Below are 22,866 nucleotides of genomic sequence, written 5' to 3'. Positions count from 1 at the left end.
GCCTATGCTCCACAATAAGAGAAGCCTACGCAGTTCAGCAAAAGAAAGCCTTCCAACCACAACAAAAAGCCCCCACGCCACAGCAAAGACCCAGTGTAGTCAAAATATGAAAAAAAAATTAATTAAAAACAAACAAAAACTACAATGAGGCATTACGTCACACGAGTCAGAATGGCCATTACCAAAAAATCTGCAAGCAATAAATGCTGGAGAGGGTATGAAGAAAAGGAAACTCGCCTATACTGTGGGTGGGAAGGTAAATTGGTACAACCGTTATGGAGAACAGTGTGAGTGTTCCTTTAAGAACTAAGAACAAAACTACCATATGATCCAGCAATCCTACTCCTGAGTATATATTCAGGGAAAACCGTAATTCAGAAAGATGCATGCATCCCAGTGTTCACTGCAGTGTATTTAGAACAGCCAAGACACAGAAGCAACCTAAATGTCCATCAACAGAGGACTACATAAACAAGATGTGGTACATATATATAATATATGCGGTTTTACTCAGCAGTAAAAAAGAATGAACTAATGTCATCTGCAGCAACATGAATGGACCAAGAGATTACCATGCCAAGTGAAGTAAGTCAGACAGAGAAAGTAAGTATCATAGGGTGTCACTTACATGTGGAGTCCAACAACAACAACAAAATGATACAAATGAACTAATTTACAAAACAAACAGACTCACAGATCCTGAGATCAAACTTAGGGTGACCAAAGGAGAAAGTGGAGGGAAATGATGAATTAGAAGACTGAGATTAACACATACACACTACTATATATAAAATAGATAATTAACAAGGACCTACAGTAGAGCACAGGAAACTCTACTCTGTAATAACCTATACAGGAAAGAACCTGAAAAAGAATGGAGAGACACACACAGACACACACACACACAGACACACACACAGATACACACTCACTCTGCTGTACACCTGACACTAATACTGTAAGTCAACTATACTCCAATAAAAATTTTTAAAACTTAAATAGGACTTCCCTCGTGATGCAGTGGATAAGAATCCTCCTGCTAATGCAGGGGCCACAGGTTTGATCCCTGATCCAGGAAGACCCCACATACCAGGGAGCCACTAAGCCCATGCTCCCAATGCTGAGCCTGTGCTCTGGAGTCCAGGAGCCGCAAATGCTGAGCCCCCGTGCCACAGCCACTGAAGTTCGCATGCTCTAGAGCCCGTGCTCTGCAGCAAGAGAAACTAGCGCAATGAGAAGCCTGTGCACTGCAACGAGTATCACCTCCACTTGCCACAACGAGAGAAAAGCCTGGGCAGTGTTGAAGACCCAGCACAGCCCAAATTAGTTTAAAAAATAAAACAGCCAACATACCGGAAAGGACCCAAAATGCCCAACTGGTTAACATATAAACAAACTGTGGTCTATCCATACAAGGAAATATTATCCAGAAATGAAAAAGGACAAACTATTGGTATATACATCAATATGGATGAATCTCAAAAGCACTGTACTTAGTGAAATAAGTTAAGACACGAAAGGTTATGTACTGTATAATCCCATTTATATGAAATTCTAGAAAGTAATAAAAAGCAGACAAGTAATTGCCAAGGGTGAGGATTATAGGGAGGGATCAGAATGCAAAAAGGCACAGGAGAACTTCTTGGAGTTATAAAAACAGTCTATATCATGATTGTGGTCGTGATTATGAAACAAAGCAGGACCTTAAGGCCCTTGACCGCCCTCCCCACATATCCTCAGCTTGCTTTTTGTCTGTGGGAAAACATTAGCCAACGAATAAGTTTAATCAGAGAAGTGAGAAAATGAAGAAACAAAGGAAAACAGTCCAACAAGACTAAATAACAAGTTGTAATAACAACAGAATAACAATAATAATGATATGCTAAATATTATACTCAGCATGTAATAACTACACAAGACAGTTGTATAACTGTTATCCAAAATGGGTGTCCAGCTACTCGCATCTCAAAAGCTAGTAAGTAGGCAAGGCTGGTGGAAAGGAAAGTTTGCTTTATTTTGAAGACTGTTTCCCAGGGTGAGTAGGTACTGCTGTCTGTTCAAACGCTGACTCCCCCGACTGACAGTTGGTGGGCAAGAGCTTTTGTAGACAGAGGGAGGGGGCTTCATGCAGAAAACAGTACACTCAGCTCTGACAGTTATCTTGAAATTGGTCACTGGTGGTCTGATCAGCATCATCTTGATTGTTCTAAGTACGACCCTATGCGACCCTTTACAACCCTGTGAATTGTAGCCCATCAGACTCTCTGTTCAAGGGATTCTCCAGGCAAGAATACTGGAGTGGACTGCCATTCACTTCTCCAGGGGATCTTCCCCACCCAGAAACCCAATTCTTGTCTCAACATCTCCTACAAGCAGGTGGGTTCTTTACCACTAGCAGTATACATTTGTTACAATGCATACATTTACATACTTAAACTAGTGAATATTTCACTTAAAACATTTGTCAAAAGTCACAAAGTTGTAAACTTAAATCTGGTAAACTTGAAGTATGTAAACTACACCTCAAAAGAGCCTATTTAAGAAAAGGTGCTTCAGGGAGCTCTCTGGTGGCCTAGTCGTCAGATTTAGTGCTTTCACTGCCCTGGCCTGGGTTCAGTCCCTGGTTAGGGAACTGAGATCCTACAAGCTGCATGGCATAGTCAAAAAAAAAAGAAAGATGCTTCAAAAAGAATAAGAGAAAAACTGTGAGTGGGAGACAATGAGACAATGTTAATTATTATCACACTACTACTGTATATATACTGTATGCCAGCTGTTTGATTATATTTTATCTCAAAACCACCAAGCAAATTAAGCATTATTAGCCATGAGATTAAAAGACACTTACTCCTTGGAAGAAAAGTTATGACCAACCTAGATAGCATATTCAAAAGCAGAGACATTACTTTGCCGACTAAGGTCCGTCTAGTCAAGGCTATGGTTTTTCCTGGGTCATGTATGGATGTGAGAGTTGGACTGTGAAGAAAGCTGAGCACCGAAGAATTGATGCTTTTGAACTGTGGTCTTGGAGAAGACTCTTGAGAGTCCCTTGGACTGCAAGGAGATCCAACCAGACCATTCTGAAGGAGATCAGCCCTGGGATTTCTTCGGAGGGAATGATGCTAAAGCTGAAACTCCAGTACTTTGGCCACCTCATGCAAAGAGTTGCCTCATTGGAAAAGACTCTGATGCTGGGAGGGACTGGGGGCAGGAGGAGAAGGGGATGACAGAGGATGAGATGGTTGGGTGGCATCACTGACTCGATGGACGCGAGTCTGAGTGAACTCCGGGAGTTGGTGATGGACAGGGAGGCCTGGTGTGCTGCGATTCATGGGGTCACAAAGAGTCGGACACGACTGAGCAACTGAAGTGAACTGATTTCTATTTTCTTCAATAGATAACAAGATTGAATAACTAGTCAGTAAGTAGCAGAGACAAGATGATTTAAGTCAGTCCAGCCTCTTTAACACACTTATACTCTCAGAAAAGGTTCTACTTTATTGGAGTTCAAAAAGCACAAAACTGAGTATAATATGAGGTAAGGTTATTCATATATGGAGAGTTTAACAGTGTTCATCTACGGGGAATACAGCATTTGTAGGTATCAAAAAGATTTTTGTTTTATACTTTAAATGCTTCTGAATTGTTTTAAAATATTTTAAAAACAAGTATTTTATACCTTTCAATAACTTATTTAAAAAGATGTTATACAGCCCCAAGTAGTAAATTCATAATGGGTCCCTCCCTTTCTTTTAACTGTTATAACTTTAAAACTGTGAAATATTTAGTAAAATACCCTTGTATATCCCGCCTGATATTTAAGAAATGTTCTCTAACATCTAGAAACCAACACTTGAAAATGGCTCCCATTAAACCAAACTATCTATATATATACACCGAATAAATATTTGTTAAGTATCAGTAATCACACATTGAAATTGTGAAAGGTGATGCATCACAATGGCAATGCCTGCAGGTAAAACTTTTCTTTGTACACATAAGCTAGCATCTGGAGTTTTTCTGTTGAACTCTTTATTAGGAGAGATACTGAGATAATCAACTGCACCTAATTAAAGTCTGCTTAGAACTGAAAATGCCTAGTAATCCTGAAGAGAGAAGACATACCAAGAGAGTAAATTAATTAGCAGTCAAAGCTAATTAGCAGTAATAAGATTAAACATAGGTAGGGTACTAGACAGAAAAGTCTGAAGATTACACGTTTGGTTTTAAGACTCCCTAATGGTCTTCTTGCCTTCAGTCTTTCCTCTTCAAATTACAAATCAACACAGAACTTTTGTAACTTCAGCAATTTGGTTATGAACAAAAGATCACAAAAAAACTGCAGCAATATGAAACATGCAGGAAACAAGCACTGAAAGCTATTATAAAAAAAATGTTTAAGGTGGGGCTTGAACTAAAGTATCTCGATGATGGGAAAGAAATAAAAGATAAACATGAGCAATGGTATGAATCATAGAAAGAAATCTTAGAATACAGCAGTGACTGAGATATGGGGCTATATAAATGGCTTGCTAACCTGTTTTCCTATAATGTAATTTCCAAAGAGGGAAAAACGCAGACTGCATGTATAAAGCAAGTGGGTACTGAATAAGAGAGAAAAATCAAGGAAGGGGACATAGAATAGGTAAAGGAACTGAAAGATACTTACGGTAGCCAAGAGACAGATGGATAAAGAAGATGTAATATATTTATTTGCCACATACAGCAGCTTGTGGAATCTCAGTTCCCAATCAGGGACTGAATCCATGTCCTTGGCAATGAAAGCATGGAGTCCTAACCACTAGACAACCAGGAATTTTCCAGTATTATGTTTAGTTAAATAGGTCAGACAGAGAAAGACAACTACTCTATCTTATCACCTATATGTGGAATCTAAAAAATAAAACAAATGTATATAACAAAATGGGCTTCCCAGGTGGCACTAGTGGTAAAGAATCCAGCTGCCAGTGCAGGAGACATAAGAGATGCAGGTGTGATCCTGGGTCAGGAAGATTCCCTGGAGGAGGGCATGGCAACCCACTCCAGTATTCTTGCCTGGAGAATCCCCTGGAAGACAGAGGAGCCTGGCGGGCTACAGTCCATGGGGTTGCAAAGAGTTGGTCACGACTGAAGTGACTTAGCATGCACACATATGTAACAAAACAGAAACGGACTCACATAGAGAACAAACTAGTGGTAACCAGTGGGGAGAAGGGAGAGATGCGAGGTAGGACTGTGAGATTAAGAAACACAAATTACTATGTATAAAGTAAACAAGCAACACGGATATATTGCACAACACAGGAAAATATAGCCATTATTTTGTATTAATTTTAAATGGGGTAAAACCTATAAAAATACTGAATCACTAGTTTAAGGTATACCTCAAACTAATATAACATTGTAGGCCAATTATGTTTCAATAAATTAAAAACAAATATTGTTTTAACTTAGACACTACAGTGGCAAAAAAAAATCATAGACTTTTTTCCCTTGGAAACTGATGCAGAAATATCATTACAGAAAGATTATTAAGGGAGAGAGAGGCTCTTTTTGAGTGGAAAAGAGCTGTGCTTTGTTATAATGAATTTAAAACTTTGCACAGATTATCTAGTTAGAAATATTCTAAGGACAATGAATAAAAACAATACTTTAAATGACTGTATCACAAAACAGAAAAAATTTTAAGAACCCCTCCAAGATTCCCTGAAAGCTTTGATTAAACTCTCCCACTAAAATAAAGGAGGAAAAGAAGTATACTTTCATTTTAACTACACTTATGTAGATTTAAAAGCACAATTCAGTAGGTGAACATACTGGGTGTTAACCCCTTCAGGCAAAGTACAACCTCAGAAGGCTGTTAACAGAAAGAAAGTTGTGTTATTTCTTTAGTGTTCAGTGAGAGATGAAGAAGAAAAAAACCCACTTACTGTCCACGAGGATACCAACGGTGCTTAGTAGTAAAGAACATTTTACTGAGTTGTTCTATCATGGGTCCTTGCTCTAAGTGCTCACTTTTTTCTTCTAATCTGGTTTTCAGTACTAGATCATGTGTTTCTTCATTGTTATGCACTGGATCTGGCCGAGGGATAGGCTACAAAACAAACAGCAGTGAACATCAGCATGTAGGAATGTTAGCCAGCATCTGATTGAGTTGACGGTAAAATAATTACCACCACAGTATCTCAAGGTGGGTAGATAAGTCACCAGAACGGTTTCACTGAGTTGCACTATCCGTTAGCGTATCAGAATTTACTTTTGGCTGCACCAGGCATGGCATATGGGATCTTAGTTCCCCAACTAGGGATTGAAGCTGTGCCCTCTGCAGTGGAAGCACAAAGCCCTAGCCACTGGACCATCAGGGAAGTCCCCAGAAACAGTTTTCTTCTCATATCAAGTTCTGGGTTTCCTTTCCAATAATAAAGTTATTATTTAAATTTATCTTCCCCCAATAATAAAGTACTTATTACTTTAGTCTCTATTTCTCAAAACTATAAATTGTGTCCATTTTACTTTTTAACTTAAAAGTTTATAGTCTCAGGACTTCCCTGATGGTCCAGTGGCTAAAATTTGATGCTTCCACTGCAGGGGGCTCGAGCTTGATCCCTGGTCAGGCACATACCACATGGCTCAGGCAAAAAAGAAAAATTACAGTGTCTACAGTCTCTAACATTAAAGTGAGATACAATGAAAAACAGTTAATTGAAAATGACATTTCTTATATCCAAAAGAAAGAGGAAAATTTTTCAATATTTTCACTTTAGGTGACTGCACTGGCATTAAATGATGCTTTATAATAATTTGAGTAGTTTTTTTCCCCAAAGACGTTAATTACTAAAAAAAAAAATCTCATTTCTTCCCAACACTAGTAAGATAGCATATGCCCATCAGCAACAGTGGCTGACTAAAGCTCTTAAAAATCAGTGCCTTGGAAAGTCAGCTTACCCATATTTTAAATATTAAGCAATATGACATATAACACAAGATTGTAACATTATATTAGTTTTATAAAAAATATAACATATAAAATAACATATATGTATATTATATATATAACATATATAAAACACATATATATTTATATATAACATATATAAAAGACGCTTGCTCCTTGGAAGAAAAGCCATGACCAACCTACACAGTATATTGAAAAGCAGAGACATTACTTTGCTGACAAAGGTCCATCTAGTCAAAGCTATGGTTTTTCCAGCATCATGTATGGATGTGAGAGTTGGACTATAAAGAAAGCTGAGCGCCGAAAAATTGATGCTTTTGAACTGTGGCGTTGGCGAAGACTCTTAAGAGTCCCTTGGACTGTAAGGAGATCCAACCAGTCCATCCTAAAGGAAATCAGTCCTGAATAATCACTGGAAGGACTGATGCTGAAGCTGAAACTCCAATACTTTGGCCACCTGATGCTAAGAGCTGACTCATGAAAAGACCCTGATGTTGGGAAAAACTGAAGGTGGGAGGAGATGGGGACGACAGAGGATGAGATGGTTGGATGGCATCACCGACTCAATAGACATGAGTTTGAGCAAGCTAAGGAGTTGGTGATGGACAAGGAAGCCTGGTGTGCTGCGGTCCATGGGGTCACAAAGAGTCAGACAGGACTAAGTGAATGAACTGAAAACATATATGAGCTTTACAAATACCTTATATATGTATTACAACACAATGAAACCTTGAATTTCTATTAATGACAACTACTACATTCTACCACTGTATTAAATGTTAGAGCATATATTCATATTTATTGCTTATGTACATGAAAAAATAAAGCCATTTAAAAAAGCAATCTGTAAGTACATGATGGTGGTGCAACTGAGTAAGTACTACAGAAATGCAAAATAACAAAGACATTAGTGAAAAATAAAACAGGAGCCAAGTTAGAGCCTTGTCATAGAGTGCAGAACGAGTTCTAGAAGGAATAAAAAACATTACAAGTAAAACAAAGTAGGTAAAAACACACAATAAACAGGTAATCTTAAAAAAAGGACCCTGAGAAATTAAGATTATAAAAAGCTTTCACAGTTTCAATTTTCGTGGTTCAGTGGTACAGAATCTGTCTGAAATGCAGGAGATGCAGGTTCAATCCCTGGGTCAAGAAAATCCTCTGGAGAAGGAAATGACAACCCACTCCAGTATTCCTGCCTGGGAAATTCCATGGACAGAGGAGCATGACAGGCCGTAGTTCATGGGGTTGCAAACTGTCAGACATCACTTAACCACTGAGAACTAAGTACAACAATTTGACATAGGCAGAAATAAGGAACCACTTCCTTAGTGTGGGAGGGAATAAGGAGAAAGTATAATGAAGAGGTGAAGAATTTGGGCTTTGGTCAATAACTACTAACTCTGTGACCTTGGAAAAGTTATTTAAGCTCTTAATTTCCTTTCTGTAAAATCTGAGGAGTAATTACCTACTTAATATAGGTTTGATGTGAGAGTTGGGACCATAAAGAAGTCTAAGAGCTGAAGAATTGATGCTTTCAAACTGTGGTGCTAGAGAAGACTCCTGAGAGTCCCTTGGACTGCAAGGAAATCAAACCAATCAATCCTAAAAGGAAATCAACCCTGAATATTCATCAGAAGGACTGATGCTGAAGCTGAAGCTCCAATCCTTTGGCCACCTGACTCGAAGAACTGACTCATTGGAAAGACCATGATGCTGGGAAAGATTGAAGGCAAAAGGAGAAGGGAGCAGCAGAGGATGAGATGGTTAGACAGCATTACTGACTCAATGGACATGAAACTAAGCAAACTCCAGGAGATAGTGAAGGACAGGGAAGGAAGCCTGGCATGCTGCAGTTCACGGGGTTGCAAAGAGTCAGACACGGCTGAGTGACTTGAACAAACTACTAATATTTCTTTTAAGGCCTCAAACAGGAAAAAAGTATTACTTAATTTTTTTTTAAAGAAGTGTTCCTTAAACATTTAAAGTAATTTTATAAGGTCATCTCTTACATATAGAATGAAATATTAACATATGTCTTTGCAAGTTACTATCAGGCTCTGAAAGATACCAGCAAACACTAGATTAGAGCCTATAGTTTTCTCTCCTTTAGGTTATTGTGTTGTTATTGTTTTTAGTCACTAAGTCATTCCTGACTTATTGTGACCCATGGACTGTAGCCCGCCAGGTTCCTCAGTCCATAGGATTCCCCAGGCAATACTGAAATGAATCACCATTTCCTTCTTCAGAGAGATCTTCCCAACCTAGGGATAAAGCTGAATCCCCCCATTTCCTTCTTCAGAGAGATCTTCCCAACCTAGGGATAAAGCTGAGTCTCCTGCTTAGCAGGTGGATTCTTTACCGATGAGCCATCTGAGAAGCCCCTTAGGTTACTGTACTTGTTACTAAAGATCAAATGTTTTAAATATTATCAGCTATTTTCAAGTTAATAAATGTTCATTGTCTCTCTTCCTATTCCCAAACAGGCTCAATTCTAATATATCACAAATTCTCTCTGCTTTGTATAATTAAAAACATTTTCTTTCCCAGGCACACAGAAAAAAGATATTAGAATTAATGGCTCCCTCGAAATCTAAACCAAAAGCCTCCACAGACTCAGAACTGACTTTTAGGTTGCACTTGATCTCCCTGATCAAATTTCAAAGAAAGGGTACATGAATATTTCAGTAAAAAGGAAAAACTAAAACTGCATGTCAACTTAAAAAAAAAAAAACATTTAGAACTGTCATCTTGAATTTTCCTTGTTTTCCTTAAGAATTTTAAAAATTTGACTTTTGAAATTTTCCACTAAATCAACCACTAAAAAGAATTGCCTAATACTTACATTTTTACTTTATTTTTCCAAATCATTATTTTTCTGTCCCTGGTTTAAAAGCTTTATTTTCCTAAACTAGAAGTATAAATTCTAGAAAAACATTTTTAGTTTTAATGAGACTTATACCTGGCCAAAACAGAAAGAAGGATCTTTTTACCCGGGTATTTGGAATATAATCAACATCTAGATGCAAACTCAAGTTACCAGAAAACCAAGGATATAAATCATTTTAATTTTCTTAAAGTCAGTGTCAGTAGGTATTTCTGCATATGACCATGATCTTTGTATGCTTCCCTGGTAGCTCAGATGGTAAAGAATCCACCTGCAATGCAAGAGACCCTGGTTTGATTCCTGGGTTGGGAAGAGCCCCTGGAGAAAGGGCATGGCAACCCACTTCAGCATTCTTGCCTAGAGAATCCCCATGGACAGAGAGGAGCCTAGCAGGCTACAATTAGTCCTTGGGGTCACAAAGAGTTGGACATGACTGAGCAACTAAGCACAGCACAGAACAAAGTTGCAGCTACTTCCTTGAGAAAAGAAAATCAAATCTAAATGTTAAGTTATGTTTAAATACAGTTATTTAATGCTATACACTTTGTGAAATCTGTAAATCTAGATTCAAAAAGAACATATTTTAACAACAACGTATTTTCAAGAATGTTTCCTATTGTAAATAAAGTCCAATCTGTAATTACTTAAGAAACAAAAAATTTCCAAGCTTCTACAAATTTGTATCTCTTAGCTTTAGAACAGAAAATCATGGAGAGGACCCAATTTATTTAGTTGATCAACAAATATTTATTGTGCACCAACCAAGTACAAAGGTTTTCCAGGTGCTGATAATATAGCAAAAAATAGAACAAAACAGACAAGGCCCTGTCCTCATGGAGCTTACATTTTAATGAAGGGAGATACACAGAATAGCAGGAAAACATCCATTGTGCCAGAAATGATAAATGCTATTGAGAAAAGCAAAGCAAAGAAGGACAACAGGGACTCCAGGGGCAGGGGTACTACTTTAAATGCAGTGGCCAAGGAAGGTCTCCCTAGGTAACAAATAAGGAAAGATCTCAAGGAGAGGGAATAACTACAGGATTTTTTGGGGGAAGTCATTCAGGCAGAGGAAGCAGTAACCTCATGGGCCCTGAGGCAGGAGCTTCCTAAGTATCTACCTTAAAGAACAGCAGAGAATCCACTGTGTAGAGGGATTATGTGTGACCTCACAGGAGTGATCTCCTAGACTAGAGAGAGGGATACTGAGGACACTGGAGAGGAGACAACTGATAAAGGAAGGGCAACAAAAAGAGAAACGGAGACGGGTACGTACGCAAGGGAGTGATGATGAGGACAACCATGGAATCGATCCCAGGCAAGGAGAATGTATGAGATATGTAAAGGACTGCGAAAACATGGTTCCATCAGTCGATGGAGGTCTTAATGAGGGAATAAATAATTCTTGGAGCTGGGAAACTAGGACGAGTTGGTAGCATACTAATGGAATTCTTAAACATCTAGATTGGGAGTAAGAATTATTTGTGATTAAAACCTCTCTAGAAAACTACCATGGGCTTCCCTGGAGGCTTAGATGATACAGAATCCACCTGCAATATGGGAGACCTGGGTCTGATCCCTGGGTTGGGAAGACCCCTTGGAGAAGAGAACGGCCAGCCCACTCTAGTATTCTTTTTTTTTTTTTCCACTCTAGTATTCTTGCCTGAAGAATCCCCATGGACAGAGGACCTGGCAGGCTACAGTCCATGGGGTCGCAAAGAATCGGACACCACTGAGTGACTAAGCACAGCACAGTAGCAGGAACAACCATGGCAGTGGGGGGCGCCGTAGGGATAAAAGGTCAAGAAGTCAGAGGCTGGGGTAGTAGACAGATCATCTACACGGACACTGAAATAACAAAGAATTAGGATACAAACAGTGTTGGTGAGTGTGAAAGTACATTTAAAATCTTCAAAGAAGAGTGGAGGGATGGGGAAGGGAGGATGAGAAGTGAACTGAAGGATGACAGCAAAAAAAAAAAAAAGATAAGTAGATAACATGATTTAATGATCCAAACTACAAAGCCGGAAACTGTTAGGGAGGAAGAAAGATGATCTGGATATGACAGTGAAGAGCCACAGGGACATCTATTCTATCTCTAGGCTCAGTAGTAAAAGGCTTTAGGAGAGAAAGCATAACTACTTAAGAGTGCTAAGGAAGCAATGGGGCCAGGGTACAGCCAAGTTTCTTTTAAGAGTTAGAAGGCAAAGGCAACGTTCTAGAAGAAGTTAAGGTTCTGAGAGACTTTATAATGACAGTAAGTTTTAATAAAATGTAGACATTTTAAGAGTTGGGAAGGATAGGAAAAGTCTCAGATTCAGGGATGCAAAGAGCTATATGGAGATGAGAGTCTGGATAGTGAGAAAAGACCACACAATCTTGGGCTTTTTAGTATAACTGCTAACACAGGAATAAAGCACATAACCAGAAAAATAATACAAAATAAAAATGGGAGAAGACACAATACAGTATGAGCTAGAGGTTACAGGCCAAAAGTCAGTGACTTTACCTGTTTTCTAAAAACTGTTCAAAGAAATGAAACAGAAAAGGTACAAAATTACTGCCTATGATATCTAGCTAGAATACAAAGTAGGCAGACAAAATGATGAAATTAAAAAAAGAATACAAAATAGCAAACTAACATTAATTTGTTCTATCAAATCAGTACTCTAGCCTTAATTGATTTTTAAAAACAGCTACCACTAGATGCATCATATGATGAATTACTTAAGTAATTTTACCTCAAAAAGCAAATCAAATATTACCAAATATAATAGAAGAAGGCTTAAAGAAAAAAGAGAAAGCAATTCATACATAAAATAATAAATAAAGACTTGGGTCAAGTTAAATAAATTGTATTAAAGTAAAAACAAAGCCTCCTTTATCTACTGCTCTGCTTTTGAAGAAATATGGAAAACATTACTTAAACTAGGCCACTTAAAATTATGCCCATGTTGGCCCATTAGAAAAAACTAACCAAAAAAAGGAATTCACCAAACATTAAAAGGATGATCAGAACCAACACAATATAAAAGTTATGAAACGGCACTCTAAAATACAAACTTTTCATAATCTATTAGACTGCAATATACAGTAGCACGGCACAATGTGTTTTTAAAATTTATACCAAGTGTGTTTGATCCCTAGTCAGTAATCCGCCAAATTTTAGGCAAGAAAATTGATGCCATAATTGTGTTTAAATGGTTCACATTGTGTATTGAAAAAAATCTTTAGAGAAAGAGGAAGAGAAACATCAAAACAGTAAGATAAAAAAGCCAAAAGACGATCAACATCAAATAAAGAAAATCAAACAATTCCCTTCTCTTTGGACACTGTAAAGAAGTGTATTTTCAACAGCAAATTAAAAATCATAAGAGATCTGCTTATACATACTTTTGTGTGTTCATATGGAATGTCCACAGAAGGGTGATAGCATACTATTGTCCTGGCATCAGATGTCAGAGCAAGCTCTACTTTGCTTAAAAAAAAAAAAGAAGAATGAACGTTTCAGAGACAAATTTATACCGTATTCAAGGCAAAATGAGTATTAGAGCTGAAATCTGTTAATCACCAATCCCTGAAAAATGCCATGTCACTGGACTGGCAAAGGAGGTACCCATATCACAGGAGACAATTCAGATCATCCCACAAAGTATGTCAATTTAACAACCACAACAAACCCATTACCCATGATTTTATCTATTATCCTCCAAATTACTTGTTTTGTTAGTTTGTTCTCCAAATCTTTGGAAGAGATCTTCATGTTCACTCATCACTATTAATAGAACTTCCTTTCCTTATCTAAAAGCTACTTTCAAAAAGCTATAAGATTACTTGAATTATTAAAGCTGAAGATCAGCAAGATACATAATCTTCCAAGTAAAGGATCACCTGAATTTCCAATCATAAAGATTGTAGTTGAACACTTTTTCTAGATCAGCATTTCTCCAAGCGCCCTTGGCATAATGCAAAACATGTAAGATTCAATCTTTTCAGGTTCAAAAAGTGGCACCTATTATCTAGTCTTGTTGCATCACTATCCTAACACTAAATTTACAATTAAAACTGGTGTCAAGAGATACGAAAATACATTTTTACTAAAATTCACAATAAAACAACTTTGTGGGGCTTTCCTGCTTCTTCAGTGATAAAAAAAAAAAAATCTGTCTGCCAATGCAGGTGATGGGGGTTTGATCCTTGGTCCGGGAAGATCCCAGATACCACGAAGCAACTAAGCCCACTGCACCACAACTACGGAAGCCCACATGCTCTAGAGCCCCGTAGCTCCAACTACTGAGTCCCCCATGTCTAGAGCCCGTGCTCCACAAGAGAAGCCACCAAGATGAGAAGCTGGCACACAGCAATGAAGGCCCTGCTCACTGCAGGTAGAGAATGCCCAGACAAATCAACAAAGACCCAGCATAGCCAAAAATAAATAATTAAATAAAAGTAACTTAAGAAAAAAAATACTGTAGCTTCTGCACGTAGGACTCTGCTATAAAGGACAACATTCCATTCATATGCTATTCCTAGTTCTTAGCATACTGACTAGAACTGAGAAAGTACCAAATAATTTGTGGTTAAATTAAATATTTGCAATTTAGGATTATTCAATATCAACAAAAGAAAAGATATATAATTGTTTAAGCTAACAGATATGAACTCTAAGAGAAAATCATAAAAGTAATTAACTTCTCAAAAAAACTAAAGAATGCTTCAGGAAGAAAAGACAGCATTTCTATCAGCACATCTGTCTTAGAACAAATGAAGTATTCACCGAAACACAATGATAAATGATTTTTATTTAAAACATTTATAAGTCCAGACACTGGGTAAATAAGATCACTGAAATATTTTTTTTAACAAAATTAAAGAAAGAATAATCAGAAAAGAAAACAGAAGTACCAAAACAAGAAATAAAACAATCATTTCAGTTAGAGCTAACAGACTCATTTCTTTTTTTCCAATTAGATTTCAATACATACCAATTATAGTCATCTGGAAGAGAAGAATACGTAGATTTGTGACCAACACAATATAAGGCTCCGTCTGTAAAAACCCCAAACAGTAAAATGGATTTAGTTCATTTGAGCATATATTCTCACACAAATGTAAAGTTTGGTTTACCCATTCAACCAATATTTACTATATTCACTATGAAACAGGGTTGTACTTGGAGCTAAGGATTCAGCAAGTTAAGATCCTGCCCTCAAAAAAGGTTCAAATCAGGTGAAAGAGGGACACGTAAACAAACAACTCCAATGCAAAGATAAGCCCTGTTAGCACAGAAGGATTGGGAGTAGAAGGGGCACACCGACAAGCTACAAAACAGGAGTACAGGTTCAAGAACACTTTTCCAGCGGAGATGATCTTTAGGGTGTCCTGAAGGATGAAGCAGTAAACTGGAGCTATTAGTGGATAAGTACAACGTTCCTTGCTGCTGCTGCTGCTAAGTCACTTCAGTCGTGTCCAACTCTGTGCAACCCCATAGACGGCAGCCCACCAGGCTCCGCCCTCCCTGGGATTCTCCAGGCAAGAGCACTGGAGTGGGTTGCCATTTCCTTCTCCAATGCGTGAAAGTGAAAAGTGAACATGAAGTCGCCCAGTTGTGTCCAGCTCTTAGCGACCCCATGGACTGCAGCCTACCAGGCTCCTCCGTTCATGGGATTTTCCAGGCAAGAGTACTGGAATGGGATGCCACTGCCTTCTCCGACAACGTTCCTTAAAGAGGTAATAAAAAGTGCCAACAAAAGAACATAAAACTTTATAGTGTTGGGAATTCCCTGGTGGTCCAGTGTTTAGAACTCGGTGCATTCACTGCCAGGGGCTGGGTTTGATCCCTAGTCAGGGAATTAAGATCCTACAAGCCAGGGAGCACAGTCAAATAAATAAATAAAAAACTTTAGTGCAACTGGAGTGCACAGTCCACAAAAGAGGAGTGTTTAAGTGACAAAATACAAACTAAACTGTTCAAAATCAACTTTTCTTAATCAAAATGCTGACATTTCCTTTTTTAAGAATACCTGCAAATTCAAATGGAGAAGGCAATGGCACCCACTCCAGTACTCTTGCCTGGAAAATGCCATGGACGGAGGAGCCTGGTAGGCTGCAGTCCATGGGGTCGCTAAGACTTGGACACGACTGAGTAACTTCACTTTCACTTTTCACTTTCATGCATTGGAGAAGGAAATGGCAACCCACTCCAGTGTTCTTGCCTGGAGAATCCCAGGGACAGAGGAGCCTAGTGGGCTGCCGTCTATGGGGTTGCACAGAGTCGGACACGACTGAAGTGACTTAGCAGCAGCAGCAGCAAATTCAAAAGCCATATTTTTTTGACAGTTTGTAAAAGGTTTCTCTACGTCCAGAGAAATGATAACTCTTTTAAATATAAAGGAAAAATGTAATTCAGTACGGTTAAAAAAAATTCTGAAATCTTCTGTAGAAAAGATCAACTTCTCTCAACTAGTCTTATGCTCCTCAGTATGGAATGCCATCCCAACTTGGTTCAAATGCGACTCATCTTTCAAAAGTCAAATGCTACTCTTCCATGAAATTCTTCCCTTCTCCCTGCCCGACAACCCCCATCACAGAAGAGCTATCTATTTTGCATACTCCGCAACCAACACTCCATACAACATTGCTATACCATCTCTGTGGTCCTTCTTTTTTTTTTCAATGCACCAGTTATTTATATGTATCAAAGATGTCCAAACAAAGTTGCATTTTCCATCTTTGTATACCTCTCCTTTCCCCAAGGATTGCATATACTTAAGAGTTCTAAATATAAATCCTTACTCAAATACATTAAAAAGTACCTTAACAAAACTCACTAGACCGTAAAAGATTCTTCAGCAAAATGTTGACCCCCACAATTCCACTGATGTAAAGATAACAAAAATACAAAGAATTATAAATATAACCTCATCTTTCAAAAGATTTATTAATTTTCATTATCTGTGCTAATACAGAGGCGTATTCATTAAGACAAATCAGAAGGTAATGTAAAAATCATTTATACGTATTTTAGTTTGTTTGACACTGTTGGGGATCTTAACTATGTATGGATTAGTATTAAAAGTCATTTGTATTCTCTGAACACAAACCAGCTACGTGATCTACATGCTTGCTGAAAGAAAAGAGGGTTGGGTGGCAGAGGAAGGACAGAGAGAATTTACCATTCTGTAGGTAGGCAAGAGGGAAAACTCAAGACAAGACTTTCAGTTCAATAGAAACTGCACAATTTCTACTCTGCACTTACAGACATTTGTTTGTACCCTCATGACACATACATTCTACCTTCTATTCCACGTAGTTTCCATAGTTGTCTACTTTAACTACGAGTCTAAATAAATTCTTAAATGAACACCCTGCTTATTACTGTGTCCCGTATCATGCTTAATAAAAAAGAAGAGACTGCTAAACCACCTCTGAAATGTTAACTTCTGTATAACTAATACTTTAAAAACTTATTTGACATTTTAGCAAAAGAAAAATTCTAGATATGGTTAAGTATCAGAAGTTCTAAAGGCATAATTAGGAATGATGCCAAAGTTAACATCAATCAATCCAAAGCAACTCAATATGCCAAAAAGAATCTCCCATGAGAGTCAGTTCTCCACATCTCAAGGACTTCTCCTGTTTTATGTATATATTTATACACACACACACACACACAGACATACACAGTTTAACTGCATTATGATACGATCTGTAAAAGCTGATAGTCCCATTCATTTTCAAATGCTGAATTATCTTAAATTACTTCAACAAAGATGGGATAGCAGAAAGTATACTGAGAAGACACAGTTTTGATCTTAGCTCTAATTCATCAGATGTGCAACTTGGTTGAGTTTCTGAGGGCCAGAGAACCCTCATCTTCAGAAAGAGAATGCCACCACATGATAAGTAAATTATTGTAAAATTCAAAGTTGTAAACATCAAAAGACTTAAAGTGCTTAAAAGCTGTAAAATTTCCACAGTGACTATATATTTCAGAGGGTTTTAAATGTTCCTTTCGGAGTATAGGCAGGCCTTTTTATTTGTGCTCATTGAATTTTCCAATAACTGCTTTGCCTCTAATCTTTTAACATCCTTCCCTTTTGTATAAAATATCAATAGCAACAGTAATAATAATATGTTACCTTCACTAGTAATAATACAAATTGTGTAGCATAAGGGGCTTCAGGATGCAAGAGGTTAGGTAGTCAATGATAATTAGGATGACTGATGATGGAGTTATTTTCTGGGATAGCCCAACTGGTGAAGTCTACATAGACATTTTTAACTTTGCCATGGGCAGATTAACTGGTTTTCAGATTAACCTGAGTGAGGACAAACTGCTGTTTCAGGACATGGACTAGGTCAAAATTGATTAGGCCTGATTTCCCATCAGCCTTGGGGCTGAGTTCCTATCAGAGCAAAAAAGAGACTAACTGCAGCAGAGCTCTCTCCCCAAGTTCTCAACAACAAAAAATGCTCCCAGGTAATCAAGGGCTGACTGCAGTTTTGTTTTCACTGATTTTAGTGTATCTCTAAAGACTCTTAGCAATCTCCTCCTCTTTACTTTATTATACTTTTACTTATATAGTTTTTTACCCATTAGTCTTCAAATAACTCTCTTCCTCTTAACTCAGTCAGTTCAGTTCAGTTGCTCAGTCATATCCAGCTCTTTGCAACCCCCATGAATCGCAGCACACCAGGCCTCCCTGTCCATCACTCCTGGAGTTCACTCAAACTCATGTCCATCGAGTCGGTGATGCCATCCAGCCATCTCATCCTCTGTCGTCCCCTTCTCCTCCTGCCCCCAATCCCTCCCAGCATCAGGGTCTTTTCCAATGAGTCAACTCTTCCCTTGAGGTGGCCCAAGTATTGGAGTTTCAGCTTTAGCATCAGTCCTTCCAATAGAAAAGTTCAATTACAAATGGTAGTCAACAGGAACATGAACAAAATTAAGATTGGGCAGAGATGAGTAAAAATGTTGGCTGACTAGCTAAACATGAAAAAGAAAACCTATTGTAGCATTCTAACCATGTCTGCTTTAGAAATAGGAAAATGCAGTTCACAAACAGAGGAAAAGGGAAGAGAAAAGAAGGCTGGTTGGGAAATAAGATTTTAATTGCCTGTTTATTTATATAGGTCATGGTTTTGACTATCAAACATGTATTACTAGGCTTTGGAGAAAATATTACACTATATTTCTTCAGAAAAGGAAGAAATTACATTTTTTTTTTAAATTACATAGAAAAAATACAAAAGAATACACCAAAATATTAACATAATCATCTTTGTAAGATGGAATTGTACATCTGGCCCTTGTTTGCGAATTTTAAGAACTGCCGAAAAAGTAGTATGTGAGGACTTCCATGGTGGCTCAGTGATAAAGCATTTGCCTGCCAATACAGGAGACATGGGTTCAATCCCTGGTCGCAGAAGATCCCACCTGCCAGGGAGCAACTAAACCCTAGAGCCAGGACTATCGAGCCGATGTTCTGGAGCCCAGGAGCCGCAACTACTGAAGGCCAAGTGCCCTAGAGCGCTTGCTCCACAAGAAAAGCCGCCTCAATAAGAAGCCCGAGCGCCAAACAAAGAGTAGCCCCGGCCTCTGCAACTAGAGAAAAAGCCTGAGCAGCAATCAAGACCCAGCAGAGCCAAATAAATAAGTAAATAAATAAACACTTTTTTAAAAAAAAAGTGGTATGTGAAAACATAAGTGATTCAAACCAGAAAAAGTTCCTCTTTATTAGTCCTTCACTTGGCCTCAGTTAAATCCCACTTGCGGTCTACAAAGATAACTTACTTGGTCCACATCTTTTACTCTTCATTTATAAAAGTTGATATACACATATGGGTCAATCATCTTTCAAATGCACAAATTAGATCATAAAATAGATACCGTCTGACATACACCCCTCTCTATATAAGGATCTTTCCACATCATACAATATGCGGAATACATATACCTCCTTTATAATAGCAAGCATATACAATAACTAAACACTGTAAATTTTCTTCAGTGAACACACATTATAATATAATATTTGAAAAAGTTTAAAATCTCTTAAACATTAAAACAAAAACAAACCCAACTTACTTTGAATTGGAAATAAATGTTTCAAGATAGTTCTGCTTGATATTGCCCATTTTACTGCTGCCAATGCCATGGTGAATCAAAATGCTTATCAGGCGGTATAAAGATGATTTGAAGAGAAACTGCTTTCAAAATCTGCTTCTAGATATAACAATCTTCACCCCTGCATGAGAGATAAAGAGAAACCAGTGCTACCTATGATAAACTGAAGCGAAACAACACACTGAACACCGCAAAATAAGATCACTACCTAAAACCACAGACACTAACGCAAAACTTTTTACACAACTTTCTCTTTCCAGGCAATACAGGACAAAGGCCGACATCATCAGATGTTATAGTTATTTCCATTCAATGAGTGCACAGCCAATGTGTAATTACTCTTAGAAACAGTCAGTCACACATGCTATACAGAGCATTCTCCTTTCATAAAGCTAATGTGTCTGTGTACAACTTCCCAGGCACCAAACACAAGATCTTATTACATCTCTTACAATGGTATTGCTTCTGATTAAATGAAGTATTAAACAAGAAGACCCAGCCGTGGCTTATTAAGTACTGACTTAGAGAAACACACATAAACATCCTATCCTAAAGCCCCAAATAAAATGTCACCCTCTTATATATGTATGAGATTTCTACCTTTGCAAGGTGCTTTCACTACCATTCATTTTACTCTCATATTAATCATGAGAAGTATCTTTATTTTGATTCATGAATTAATTAAAGTACAAAATTTAAATAACTTGCTTCCAAGAGCTTCAGAGTCAATCATTTACAAACCGGGAAAGTTTGGGCAAGTCATTAAGCAATCCTCTCAGTTTCTTCCACGGTAAGAGGGGGAAAACAACTCCAGGCTGCTGGGAATAAATGACATACATCACTCGTTTGCAACTAACTATTCGACGACTATTCCCCACACCCCCATCCCCGCACAGTGATAAAATCGTACTTTATCAGTCTTAGTTGCTAAACTATGCAGCTGACTCCTTGCACTGTCAGTAATTAGCATTGACATTCCCGAGTTCCTTTCTACAGTTTACAACCCATTTTCCTATACATTATATGCTCTTTCACAAGTGTGGAAGCAGGCATCTCCACTTGAAAAGCTAAGAATCTAGGCTCAGAGAAGTCAAATGGTTTGTCCGCCCACTTTACCACTACTTAATAGGTGGTATGGTTGAAACGCAAACCCGTATCTTCCGACTACGAACTGAGGAACAGAACGTTTCAAACGACATTCTGTCTGAAACCCAGGGATCAGATTGTTCACCTCAAAAAAAGAATTCAGAGGGTATATCCCTTGGCCTGGAATTCAACCCTTAAGAATACAGGGTTACGGAGAGCCTGAGAGGGACTGAGGTTTGAGAAACAGGCTACCAGAACTAACACCTTTCACCTGGAGCGTAGCTCCCACAGGAAGCGCAGCTCCCACAGGAAGCGCGAGGATACACGCCGGCCCTTCTGCAAGACAGACTGAGTCTGGTCATGCCAGAGGCTTTATCCTGCCGTAGGATAGGAGATAGGAGACCTCAACACTTGCCAATAAGCCTCTGGGCCCGCCGAGTTTCTAGGGACCCCTAGACAGGAAAAGGAGAGGGCAGCGGTTACCTGGACCGCTGCTCACCGCGAACCCGCCATCTTGCCTCAGTCTGGGGTCTAGGCGGCCCAGCTCCACACGGCTTCCTGGCCCGCGGGGCACTCTGGGAAATGTAGTCTCCGCCGGAAGGAGCCCAAGGTGCCCGGGTGGGGGCGCGCGGCAGTATGGGGTGCGGAGCGGGGATTCATCCAACCTGCTCCCGGGTTTAGTTGCAGCGGTTCGCCAGCAACTTTACTAGCACTATCTTCAAAAACAAATTCACTGCTCCCCGCTCATATCCTTAAGAAAGTAACACACACTATTCTTTTAAGGTTTATATCAATAATCGGAGCAACTTGAGATCCATCCTCCGAAGAGTTAAGTTTCCTACCGAAAGAGACGTTTCAGAGAAGCATTGAAGTAGTAGTGGCGTTGGATTTAACGTTTGAAATGGGGAAGCGGGGCAACCCTTCAACCTAAAAGCCCAGCACTGTGTTTTGAGACCGGTGCTGGTTATTTATTATGAGAGGAAGACATGCGCAGAATCCTGAACCTTGCCTTGTGTCTTAGAGGGAAGAAAAGGCCACACTACATTGGCTTTCCGGACTATGCTATAGGGGAAGACAGTGAGGAGAAACAGATTGGAAGGAACAATCAATGAACTCGTCAAACATTCACTGTGCAGAGCTGAAGAGAGACAGAGCAAAGACGATTCCGCAGGACACGTCTCCATGGCTGTGAGCCTAGTGGGACCCGCTGACCAACAGGGAGGCTCAGCGGGGCGAAGAAAGGTTCACAAAGCTGAGACCAGAAAAGAAACCAGCCATGGGCCTGGGCACATAAGGAGTGACTGTAGAAAAAAAGAGAAAAGTACCCAGAACCTAGCCAGGAAATTCCAACGTTTAGCGGTCCGGTGGAGGAAGACAGCCAGCAAGGGCCTCTCAGAAGCAGCTGGAGAGAGGCAGTATGAAAACCAAGAAGACACAGTCTGAGAGTGTGTCCGGAAGAGTTTATCAATAATGTAGAGTTTAGTGTCGGCAGTTTTAAAACTAATTTCCAACATGCTAACATTTTGATGTATAGTCTTTCACTTTTTGTCTCTTTGTGTATCTATACTATGATAGTAGCTAACAGTTATTATGCACTGGTCATAGCAAACACCCTCTTCCAACAACACAAGAGAAGACTCTACACATGGACATCACCAGATGGTCAACACCGACATCAGATTGATTATATTCTTTGCAGCCAAAGATGGAGAAGCTCTATACAGTCAACAAAAACAAGACCAGGAGCTGACTGTGGCTCAGATCATAAAGTCCTTATTACCAAATTCAGACTTAAATTGAAGAAAGTAG

At 38.8% G+C, this 22,866-nt stretch overlaps 1 protein-coding gene across 4 annotated transcripts in view; it reads right to left on the bottom strand.

Moving 5' to 3' along the window:
• The window catches only part of MRPL42 (mitochondrial ribosomal protein L42), a 29,745-nt gene extending 8,167 nt beyond the window's left edge, over positions 1 to 21,578 (bottom strand). The window contains exons 1-6 of one of the 4 annotated variants that reach the window (XM_042246603.2): positions 21,541 to 21,578; positions 20,680 to 20,789; positions 19,933 to 20,092; positions 14,828 to 14,891; positions 13,236 to 13,320; positions 5,931 to 6,094 (exon numbers count right to left, since the gene is read on the bottom strand). In XM_042246603.2, coding sequence (XP_042102537.1) covers positions 5,931 to 6,094; positions 13,236 to 13,320; positions 14,828 to 14,891; positions 19,933 to 20,002 — 383 coding nt within the window. In that variant the 5' untranslated portion in view covers positions 20,003 to 20,092; positions 20,680 to 20,789; positions 21,541 to 21,578. The remainder of the gene's footprint in view (positions 1 to 5,930; positions 6,095 to 13,235; positions 13,321 to 14,827; positions 14,892 to 19,932; positions 20,093 to 20,679; positions 20,790 to 21,540) is intronic. The other 3 variants (XM_012174098.5, XM_012174099.5, XM_004006255.6) reach the window with 3 other exon arrangements.
• Positions 21,579 to 22,866: the final 1,288 nt, after the last annotated feature.

Source organism: Ovis aries, chromosome 3, assembly GCF_016772045.2.
Source record: "Ovis aries strain OAR_USU_Benz2616 breed Rambouillet chromosome 3, ARS-UI_Ramb_v3.0, whole genome shotgun sequence".
In the NCBI taxonomy this organism is placed as follows: Eukaryota; Metazoa; Chordata; class Mammalia; order Artiodactyla; family Bovidae; genus Ovis; species Ovis aries.
This window is presented reverse-complemented; position numbering and strand designations above follow the sequence as displayed.